General features: G+C 43.1%; 1 protein-coding gene across 1 annotated transcript in view; it reads left to right on the top strand.

Moving 5' to 3' along the window:
• Nucleotides 1–342: 342 nt before the first annotated feature.
• Nucleotides 343–12,068, top strand: part of LOC110003678 (DNA repair protein XRCC4) — a 22,583-nt gene continuing 10,857 nt past the window's right edge. The window contains 3 exon segments of the mRNA XM_020659228.3: nt 343–461; nt 6,779–6,922; nt 8,003–8,193. Coding sequence (XP_020514884.3) covers nt 6,781–6,922; nt 8,003–8,193 — 333 coding nt within the window. The 5' untranslated portion in view covers nt 343–461; nt 6,779–6,780.

Genomic DNA, 12,068 nt, shown 5'->3' with positions numbered 1-12,068 from the left:
AAAGATAAAGAGCTCACGATAAATAAAATAATAAAACATTTTAATAATGAGATTATGAATCACTACCAGTATGTCCCGCTCCTCTCAGGTGGTCTGCATTCATGTTAATTATATATTTATTTCATAGATTGTTAAAATGTGGATTTATTTTTGCCTTTGATATAAATAACTTGATTTTTATGAGTTTAGAGTTTAATATATTCAAAGCCAGAGCACAAATGTAGAGTATAAACTTCATTAATTACCTTTACAACATAAATAAATCCATTCATTTTACCTTTTTAAAGTATTTAAACAAATAAACTAATAATATAATCTCCGCCTCTGTTTGAGTCTGCGCGCTGTGTCGCTCGGTGATGACGTAACAATAACTTCCCTGGTTCAGCTCCGAGTCGTCAAACATCAAACGTCAGATTTGAGTCCGTTAAACTTTCCGTGGGACGGTCACGGTGAAACTACAGGTACGATAAGAGAGCGGACATGTTGTTTCTGATGTTTACATGAATCTATTTCACCTCCTGTTAGCGTCAGCCTCTCTGTTTACAAACAGGCTAACCCGGAATGCTAACGTCAGCTAACAAGCCCCTCATACAGTTTGTAGTCTTTTTATGGTAGTTTTTGTAGTCCAACCAAACGCGTTTAATAATGAGGATATGGATTAATCTTGGGGTATTTCTTTTGTACATTGATTATTAATTCGTCTCTTCTCTATAAATGTTAGTTTCTCTCTGACTGTGTCTGAACTCTCTCACTCTTTAACTCTCTCACTCTTTAACTCTCTCACTCTCTCACTCTTTAACTCTCACTCTTTAACTCTCACTCTCTCACTCTTTAACTCTCTCACTCTCTCACTCTTTAACTCTCACTCTTTAACTCTCACTCTCTCACTCTTTAACTCTCTCACTCTTTAACTCTCTCACTCTTTAACTCTCTCACTCTTTAACTCTTTAACTCTCTCACTATTTAACTCTCCCACTCTTTAACTCTTTCACTCTCTCACTCTTTAACTCTTTCACTCTCTCACTCTCTCACTCTTTAACTCTCTCACTCTCTCACTCTTTAACTCTTTCACTCTCTCACTCTTTAACTCTTTCACTCTCTCACTCTCTCACTCTTTAACTCTCTCACTCTCTCACTCTTTAACTCTTTCACTCTCTCACTCTTTAACTCTTTCACTCTCTCACTCTTTAACTCTTTCACTCTCTCACTCTTTAACTCTTTCACTCTCTCACTCTCTCACTCTTTAACTCTTTCACTCTCTCACTCTCTCACTCTTTAACTCTCTCACTCTCTCACTCTTTAACTCTTTAACTCTCTCACTCTTTCACTCTTTCACTCTCTCACTCTTTCACTCTTTCACTCTCTCACTCTTTCACTCTTTCACTCTCTCACTCTTTCACTCTCTCACTCTTTAACTCTCTCACTCTTTAACTCTTTCACTCTCTCACTCTTTAACTCTCTCACTCTTTAACTCTCACTCTTTAACTCTCTCACTCTTTAACTCTCACTCTTTAACTCTCACTCTTTAACTCTCTCACTCTTTAACTCTCTCACTCTCTCACTCTCTCACTCTCTCACTCTTTAACTCTCTCACTCTTTAACTCTCTCACTCTTTAACTCTATCACTCTTTAACTCTATCACTCTTTAACTCTCTCACTCTTTAACTCTTTAACTCTCTCACTCTTTAACTCTCTCACTCTTTAACTCTATCACTCTTTAACTCTTTAACTCTCACTCTTTAACTCTCACTCTCTCACTCTTTAACTCTCACACTCACTCTTTAACTCTCTCACTCTTTAACTCTTTCACTCTCTCACTCTTTAACTCTCTCACTCTTTAACTCTCTCACTCGTTAACTCTCTCACTCTTTCACTCTCTCACTCTTTAACTCTCTCACTCTTTCTTTCACTCTCTCTCTTTAACTCTTTCACTCTTTCACTCTTTAACTCTCTCACTCGTTAACTCTCTCACTCTTTCACTCTCTCACTCTTTAACTCTCTCACTCTTTAACTCTTTAACTCTCACACTCTCACTCTTTAACTCTCTCACTCTTTAACTCTCTCACTCTTTCACTCTCTCACTCTTTCTTTCACTCTCTCTCTTTAACTCTTTCACTCTTTCACTCTTTAACTCTCTCACTCGTTAACTCTCTCACTCTTTCACTCTCTCACTCTTTAACTCTCTCACTCTTTAACTCTTTCACTCTCTCACTCTTTAACTCTCTCACTCTTTCACTCTTTAACTCTCTCACTCTTTCTTTCACTCTCTCTCTCTTTAACTCTCTCACTCTTTAACTCTCTAACTCTTTAACTCTCTCACTCTTTCACTCTTTAACTCTCTCACTCGTTAACTCTCTCACTCTTTAACTCTCTCACTCTTTAACTCTCTCACTCGTTAACTCTCTCACTCTTTCACTCTCTCACTCTTTAACTCTTTCACTCTCTCACTCTTTAACTCTCTCACTCTTTCACTCGTTAACTCTCACTCTTTCACTCTCTCACTCTTTAACTCTCTCACTCTTTAACTCTTTCACTCTCTCACTCTTTAACTCTCTCACTCTTTCACTCTTTAACTCTTTAACTCTTTCACTCTTTCACTCTCTCACTCTTTAACTCTCTCACTCTTTCACTCTTTAACTCTTTAACTCTCTCACTCTTTCTTTCACTCTCTCTCTTTAACTCTTTCACTCTTTAACTCTCTCACTCTTTAACTCTCTCACTCTTTAACTCTCTAACTCTTTAACTCTCTCACTCTTTAACTCTCACTCTCTCACTCTTTAACTCCCACTCTCTCACTCTTTCTTTCACTCGCTCACTCTTTCACTCTTTCTTTCACTCTCTCACTCTCTCCTCTGGGCGCGGTGTAACGGTTTGTCAGGAGGTTTAAAACCCGCCTCAGCTCCAGCTCTCAGCCTGTCGTTAGGTTGACTGAAAGTTAGACTGAGACAGCATTTCCAGCACGGAGACCGCCATCGATGGGACTCCAGCGCCCCCTGCAGGAACAGACGGAGGACGCCATCGATGGGACTCCAGCGCCCCCTGCAGGGACAGACGGGGGACGCCATTGATGGGACTCCAGCGCCCCCTGCAGGGACAGACGGTTGACAGTAATATCTACTGTCTCATTCAAATCCGTTCTTACCCTTTGCTGCAGGTTATCCCAAATGCTCTCCTCCCCAAAACTGGATCAAAAGTTAAAAATTAAATTAGCCAATCACATAACATCTCTCTCTACACTTTATTTGTTGAATTTAAACTCCACCCAATTATGTTTGAAGTTCTCTCTGAGGTGCAGATTCTTGAAATGCTGGAGATGACTCTTTGCAGCATCTCGTTCTTAAATGAGGAGTTGCTCCGTCCGTGCGTATACAGTATTTAGCGTTGAAGCAGGTGGCGTTAAAGGATGTTGTTAAGGATGGAGCTGCTGTTGTGCCGCCATGGTCGGTCATTAGCATCGGCTAACTGAGGTTTGAGTTTCTCTGCTGTACTGTGCTCAGCCTGTACTTACACATAATGAGAGGTTGTGTATTAGTGCATTACTGTGCTTACAGAGCTGTGATGACACGTTTGCATGGAGGTGGACTCGTCATTTTCACTTTGGTCATTACACGACCAAACGGCAGTAAAGGAAAACCCGTGTTTTACAATAACATAACTCTCATTCCACCGTGAGCTCTGTGCATATTTCAGTGAAGTGAATACATCATGAATACCTTACGGTTATTATTTTTAGGTTGTTCTTTGTGATTAAATAGAATCATCGTCCTCTGAAATCAAGGCTGCAAAAGATGCAAATTCTAAAATGTGAAATATTATTTATGTTGTTTTCCAGACGTCACAAAACTTTAGCATGATAAGAAAGTTAAGCAAGTTAAGTGAGAGAGATGCAGCGATGCAACTGGCCTCTCAACCGGAAGGTTGAGGGTTCAATCCCCAGCTGGGCAACATGTCCTATGTGTCCTTGGGCAAGACACTTAACCTGAATTGCTCCCGCTGCTTCAGTGGTGGTGTATGAATGGATTAGTTACTTCTGATGGATGATACTACACAGCGATCACTACCATCAGTGTGTGAAAGGGTGGGAATTGGTTGGTGTGACATGCAGTGTAAAAGCGCTTTGCGTAGTTGGAAGACTAGGAAAAACGCTATCGTTACCCATTTACCATAACTGTTCGGCATCAGCTAATATCGGCACTGTTGACAGACATCGTCACATCAGCAAATAATGTGGCATGAGCTGATGTCAGTAGGCGATGTTTATCTTCTGTGCCAAATCAATCAAGAGATGAAGTCACCTGTTGGACAAACTCTGACTTGTTTCGTCAAACATGAGAGAAAATGTTGCATTGTGGGAGTCTGACATTGACATTGGCAATCGGCTAAATTGTTATTTCGTACATCGGTATCTGGCCTGATTCTCCCAATCGATGCATCTCTTGTAAATATCTGACTCAGCTGTGAGAGTTAATCTAGCCGACACGTACAACAAGCTAAATGATGCACACAGGACGAGAAAAAAGGAGACATGTTGCAAAGGTGTTTTTGAATACCAAAAAAAACTGTGGGCTGCTGCCATGATCACTTTGTAGGAAATGATTAATAATGACGATTAGCAGGTATGAGCAGAGTGTTTAAGTAGCTAGTCCTGTAACGAGGCATGTTTACGTTAGCATCATGCATCGTCGTTAATAATGCACCTTTTCTTTAGTGTTGTTGGTGTGAAGAGGGAATCAAAAGACTCCTTGTATTCACAGCGTGTCCGTCTTACTGCAGCTCTGTGCGCAGTTTCTAAACGGTGATTATGTAACTACTGTTTGGGGGAGCTGTAATCAGTGTATCAGATTATTTTGAAGGGGTTTTTTATAATTGAATGCTACATCTCTCTGGGTCCTGGTCCAGCTGTGAAGCGGCTAACAACAGGCAGGCCTTGTGTGTTTTGTCTCCTGGGGGGGTTTTAAGGTTTCTCCAGGCCAGGCCTTATGAGGTCTCTGATGGTTTACAGATCTACCCCCCCCCCCCCCCCCCGTCAGACCTCAAATATGTCTTCAATTCTCTTTATGAAACAATAGTGTAGCCCCCTGCACGGGCTGCTGACAGATAATCCACAGCGTGTTAAAATAGCCGTGAAACCTCCTTCTGTTGGCGGCTGTTTTCAGGAGCGTTCGAGGCCTCGCTGAGCAGAGGGTGGAGTGTTTCCATGGCACATGAACATCAGGCTGTGACACATGCCAGGGAAAATGATGCAAGAACAGCTGCAGGTGTTTAGTCAGATCTCCACCAGGTCTGAGAAACCTCCTCCTCCTCCTCTGACTGACAGGTCAGTCACCTCAACCGGCTCAAAGTGATGACGAGCTGCTGTGTTAAGATTTCTCTGTTTTATTTTAAATCAACGGCGTGAGCTCGACTTTCTGAATAACTTCAAATTTACGTAAAAAATTATACAAATCTATTTAATATCTCATTAGGCAGATTCTTAAAGCTGTAACTATCTTACCCTCACTCTTTAGACCTCAGATACTCTTAAGATGATCGTCTGCATCTTCTTAATCATGGAGTGCCACAAGGTTCAGTGCTGGGACCGATTCTCTTTACATTTAAAAAAAATTGCGCCTCCCTCTCTCCCTGCTCGTTCTCTACCTCTTGCTAGCATGAGCCCACACTCAAAGCGATGAGCTGCTTCTGGACCAACGGCGCCGCTTGTGCATGCAAGTGAGGGGCGTGGCTTTGGCGGGAGCACAGGGGGAACGCTACTTTCAAAATCTTGCTAGTTTTCGAAAATCACCAACCCTGCTTTTAATTCAGACAAGACTGTAGTTATTGTGGAATATAAATGAGAACCGAGGCTTTCCAAGTTTTGGAGATAAATTGAGAGATACTAGAGCCGAATACAGAGTTTGAGTTTGGGTTTATGAATCCTGTAAAACCAGGTCGATAGAATAAGTGACAAAAGGTAAATCAGTACCTCTCATACCTCTTATTGGTGTTGTAGTACTGGTAATCAGTCTTGGCCTCAAGACTTATCTCAAGACCACTTTTTGAAGTTCTCGGTCTCAGACTGGACGGACTCCGGATTTTAATTCAAGACCGGTCAAGACCACCACTGAGCGGCTATTTTTCCTCGTCATTACTGAGATTGGAAGGAAAACGCCTCTTTCTTAAAGAACTAATAACTTCAATTAATTGTAGTTTAATTTTTTTTTTTTTTTTTTTTAAGATTTATTTTTGGGCTTTTGTGACTTTATTGTAGAGATAGGCCAGTGGATAGAGCTGGAAATCAGGGAGAGAGAGAGAGAGAGAGAGAGAGAGAGAGAGAGAGAGAGAGAGAGAGAGAGAGAGAGAGAGAGAGAGAGAGAGAGAGAGAGAGAGAGAGAGAGAGAGAGAGAGAGAGAGAGAGAGAGAGGAATGACATGCGGGAAAGGAGCCACAGGTTGGATTGGAACCTGGGCCGACCAAAGCCTCCATAAATGGGACACGCACACTAACCACTGAGCCACCAGCGCCCCAAACGTAGTTTAATTTTTATCCCCCGGTTACGGCCGCAACCTTCCCGTTGTTGTTGTGACACACAAGATGAAGATTTTTCAGAGATATTTATGGTCTTGGTCTTGACCCCTAAATGTCTTGGTCTAGTCTCTGAGCGCTCTGGTCTCGGGTATGTCCTGGTCTCGGTTAGCGTGGTCCTGACTACACCACTAGCATCTCTATTTATCAGAATAAGTGTATAAATGATCTCAGAGCAGATCTCTGACTCCATGTTGTGTTGTGTGTTTATCTGCAGGAATGCACGTGTCGGTGCGGGAAGTCTCCATCCCCTCGGAGCCTGACTCCTCCTACTTCCTGCGCGTGAACTGGAGGGGGCGGGGCTTAGGTTCAGGCTTCCAGTTGCTGCTGACTGACGGACAGGATGCCTGGAGAGGAGACGGTAAAAAAAAATGCCACCCAGCATGACCTCACAACTCTTCAACGTCATTTAACACGACAGATTTATGTTCACCTGGTACCTGGACCACCTCACCTGTCTGACAACACACACACACACACACACACACACACACACACACACGCCTTTCTCCTCACCTGGAAAGATTTAAGGGTGTACGGTTGTTGACCTTTGTATAGCTGCTCGGACAGTTCCTCTCCGTGGAAGATTTATGAGTTTGACCTTCAACAGTCAGATTTTCTCAGGTGATGTTACAAACCTGTACTCTTCGTTGTATTTCTCTTTCAAAATTATTTTTATTGATTTTTCTTGGCTGCATGTTCAAATTGCAATTAGATGGCACAACAGCACATTTGAACAAAAACATCCACAGTAGGTAGATACAGAAATGAGTGTGAACATTAGTGGTGTGGGAAAGAACGTACCAAAACCCCACATGCGAACTGTAAAACAAAAGAAACTAATGAAAAATAAAATAATAATAAAAGTCCAGAAGAAGCATAAGAATACAGACAAGCATACAGACAATAGACAGGACAAGAGATAAAGAGACACACACAGACTTACAAAAGGAGTGGGGGCATGATGGGGTGGACATTCCAGTTGCACAATAATTAGAAGGTTGTCAGTCAAAACATGTATACTTCGTTGTATTTCTCTTTCATTTTAGTAGATTTAAACATTTTTAACACGCTGTTTCACTGCTCAGTGTGCTCTTAATATTTTATTTAATACAAAGCAGGACGTTGTGCTCTTTGTTTTTGACCCAAATGGGGGGAGACAAAGCCTTTCTCCAGAGAGCGGCTCGTGTGTTTTAAAATGTTTTCATTCAGACTTTCTTTTTTAATCATTTTTTTGGCCTTTTAATTGAGAGCCAGGACAGTAGATAGAGTCAGAAATAAGAGAGAGAGAGTGTGGGATGACAAGCGGGAAAGGAGCCACAGGCTGGATTTGAACCTGGGCCGCCTGCTTGGTAGACTACAGTCTCCGTACATGGGGCGCGTGCACTAACCACTGCACCACCAGCGCCCCTTCATTCAGACTTTCTGATTCTCTCTGCAGTAAGTGAGGTGGCCGTGTGCGAGGAGGCGGAGGAGCTGGAGATGCAGAGGGAGCGCTACATCCAGGACCTAGAGAAGGCTCTGACAGAGACAGAAACCTCGACCACGTACAGCTTCAGCCTGACGCCGTCTCCACCCGACCGCGGCTCCACCGTCACACTGGCGTATGAGACGGTTCAGAAGGACATCTCTGTGAGTGAAGCTTCTCAGAGTATCAGTGTCACACAGATGAAGTTTGTTTATGCACGTTTCCCCTCGGGTCAGACGGTTAATTAAAGAATGTGGTCCGATGTTTTGACTGTGCAGGATTATCTCTAAAACGTGAGCGAAGCGTTGACGTCTTAAGTCATCTTTCCGAGGTGTTGATGGTCTCATGACGTCAGCCGCTGCCTGTGCAGGAGATTTCAACGTCACCTCGTCCTCTTTAATCCACCTCTGATGTTTTAAAGCTCTGGAGAAAAACATGTTTTTATTCCCTCCCTGAGTGGAGGAAGTGATGAATCGAGTGTGAAACCGGAGTCATTTCTCACCTTCAGCTGCTGATGTTATTCCAGAAACTCCTTCCAACTGACCCAGACACAACCATGTGCTCTACATCTGTGGACAGCTTTTTTAAAACAACGTCTTCTTCTTGTTCTGATGGGATTTTCTCCCTCTTCGAATAATCAGCAGCTCATAAATCAACGAGTCTTTACAGCTCGTCCTCACAGCTAACCGAAAACAGATCTTGTTTTTTTTAATTCATCCCTTGTGTCATAATTATGCGTCTTTTAACTCTAATTATCCCAGCTGTGGCTCTTTTGGAATATTTCAGTTATTCTTCTCATCGTAAATTTTTATTGGAAAAAAAAAATAGACAACTTCTTCCCAGGTTATTTGCAAACAAAGTTCTTGGTGACTCAGCTGAGACTACAATTCATGTATCAGCAATTGTATCCAAAGTGACGAACATCAGAGAGTAAGAACAACACAAGCAAGGAGAGAGAGAGAGAGGAGGAAACAACGTCAGGGAGTGTAAACAAACAGCTTTAATTCTGATCGGACACACAGGTGCTGACAGGAAGTGACCAGAGGGGTTACAGGAAGTGACCAGAGGGGTTACAGGAAGTGACCAGAGGGGTTACAGGAAGTGACCAGAGGCAAGCACAACATCGACAGCTGTTCTAGAGAGTTCTCATCAGCATCATATTCATCCATATCATCATCATCATTATCATCATCATGAAGGTCGTCGGTGTTCATCAAGAGCTGGGTCTTTAGCTTTTTCTTAAAGGAGCAGAGGGACTCTGCAGAGCGAATGGAGGTGGGAAGTTTGTTCCACCACCGGGGGGCGACAGAGGAGAAGAGTCCAGTTAGGGAACACTCACACAAAGCAATCCGTACCGTGCCCAAGCATGTTAGAGTCCAGCTCCTTTGACCAGTGTGCATGCTCCTTTCCGTACTTCAGCCTTGTACACTTCCTCGGCCCTGGCTCGCTTGGTAGAGGTGTGCTTCAGTTCGGTACAGTTTAATGAACGAGCACAAGCACAGATACATAACGTGGACAGCCTTCATTCTTCATGTTATACTGTTGATATCTGTTGCTGTGTGTGCCACCCTGTGCCTAGCTTAACATCTTGCCAAAGGACTACAGTTGAAAATTAGCCTGCTGGCCAACACCGGCACATTTACAGAACTGTAGATTAATGTGCACTGTCCTTTAAATAAATAAATGAAATGAAATTCTGGAGAAACCCTGGAGTGTTCTGTCTGTATCTGACTAACATGACTCAAAATAAGTAAAGTCAGTAAAGTAGCTGACATATTCTTTGATTTGTTCTCTGATGTTTTGAAAGGGACTCGACTGCGCCTCCCTTTTTTATTTACGAGTCCCCCTGTCTTGTAAACTGAGAGCGCTTCATAATAACATAAAGTCATGCATGTGTTGTATTACGACGTTATGTACAAGAGGTAACCAGGCTCAGGCCCGGTTAGTCCTGGAGCGGTGTGAATTCAGTACGGTATGGGGTAACTTTAACTAGTGTGAGTGCGCCCTAAGAATCTGAGCCTGTCAGAGACAAAACAACAACTTTAAGGACGATGGTCAGACATCACAGCTGGTTGTCAGTTGAAGAAATCTTCTGCAGTAACTCCAAAAGTGCTGATATTACTCAATAATGGAAATCCCTCTGAATGAATGTGCTCTGTTCAGATTATATGTGGTGGAGTTTGGGGAGTGGAGCGTCCTGACGGTGTGAAGCAACATGAATGATCTGTGTTCAGGGGTCGACCATGTGAACACACTCCCTCATGACGGAGACACAAACCTCCGTTGCCATGGCACTTCTGACAGAATGGAAAGCCGAGTGCGTCTGTTGGTTGCAGCAGAGGGGAAATGAATCGATGCTTCTGTTTAAAAACAAAAAAAAAGGGGAGCGAGGAACAGAGGATTTACAGAAGTGCTCTGGGTGTTTCTCTTGCAACATATAAAAGCAGGCAGTAATTCATCTGTCATAAAGTTATGAGTCATAATGAGAGGCCTGCGTCTAATGCCTGCTCATTCCCCTCTAATCGCAGCTCCTGTTCACCGCTACAGAACACCAGAAGAGCCCACAGGTGTTACCTGAGGTGTTAGCATACCAAACATGAGCGTGTTTGGAGGCAGCTAACTCTTTTTACTGTCGGCTCCAATAAGACATATGTGAGACTCATTCCAACATTTGGTTTAAATGTTCTTACAAAAGTTTCCTATTAATGGATCCTCTGATTTAATGTTAAAGCTCATTCTCAAACTGACACAGCTTGTTGTACAATAATCTCAGTCACATGAGCACAGTGACAACAATGCAGCAGCCAGTATGTCCTCCTTCTAACTTTAGATTCTCCTGAATGCTCTGGATTTGTTTGGACCAGAGAAGGTAGGCACTTTTAAGACACGCCCACACACACGTTTTGGACGCCCCTCAGTTTGTCAGATATGAGAGCAGTTATCAGGTCAACAGGTGTTGCAGTGATGGAAGCGGTCAAGAGAAGTGGTTCAGATAGAAGTGATTGTACCCGACCTAAAAAGCCTCTGCATGTTTCTAATAAGCTCCACGAGCAGAAACGTGCTCAAACTAGGATCAATATTGGAGATGCTTTTGAAAAATGGAGAGAGGTTAGAACACAGAAAGGTTTACAGACCCATGCAGAGCTGGATAAACACTGAAGCTTCAGAGTCCACCACATGGTGACCTGAGTGAGCATCCACTCTAGAGGGGGGGGGGGGAGACAGCTCTCTATGATGTTTAGAATTTAGACTGCAGTACCCATTTTAAACACTAGGGGTCAGAGTTACATACTGCTCCTTTAAAGCTGTTTTTTTTAGTTTTTTACAGTTCTCCTCAAGATTTGGGCCGGTAGTAGCTCAGTCTGTAGGGACTTGGGTTGGGAATCGGAGGGTCGTTGCTGGGGAGAGCGACGTCTGGGGCGACTTGTGTAGCATGCTGCTGCTGCCGCGACCCGACCCGGATCAGCAGAAGATCATTTCTGGATGTAGAAGACAATTAAAGTTCTGAAGATTTTTCCTCGTACAAACATCCATTTCTGTATAAAACTTTAATGACAATCTAAAAGTTTTCAGTTTGATCAACAGTAGAAATAGAGCACAGGGAGCTGCACATTTAATACGGCTAGAAAAGTATTTCATAGTAAAGTGAATCAATCGAGTCGAAGACGTGTCATCATCTTCTTCTTCTCTCCCGTCCTCTCAAACCTCCATGTTTCTCCGTCACCTCAGATTATTTACGAGTGTCTGATGTTTGCCAGCTGTATTACTTCACCACCTCTTACAAATGTTAAGTAAATAATGGCCCTCTAAATAACCACTTGAAATGGAAATAACTCTTCTAAGTTCTTCTGGCAAACACGTCCAGTTGTTGCTTCATCGTGTGCGCTCGCTCGGACTGACGCAGAGCTGCTGGTCCCAGTCTGATGTTGTGGACTGGTCTGACGCAGAGCTGCTGGTCCCAGTCTGATGTTGTGGACTGGTCTGACGCAGAGCTGCTGGTCCCAGTCTGATGTTGTGGACTGGTCTGACGCAGAGCTGC

This window comes from Labrus bergylta, chromosome 17 (genome assembly GCF_963930695.1).
Source record: "Labrus bergylta chromosome 17, fLabBer1.1, whole genome shotgun sequence".
NCBI classification, from domain to species: domain Eukaryota; kingdom Metazoa; phylum Chordata; class Actinopteri; order Labriformes; family Labridae; genus Labrus; species Labrus bergylta.
The sequence above is the reverse complement of the archived record's forward strand: the minus strand, read 5'-3'. Positions and strand labels throughout refer to the sequence as shown.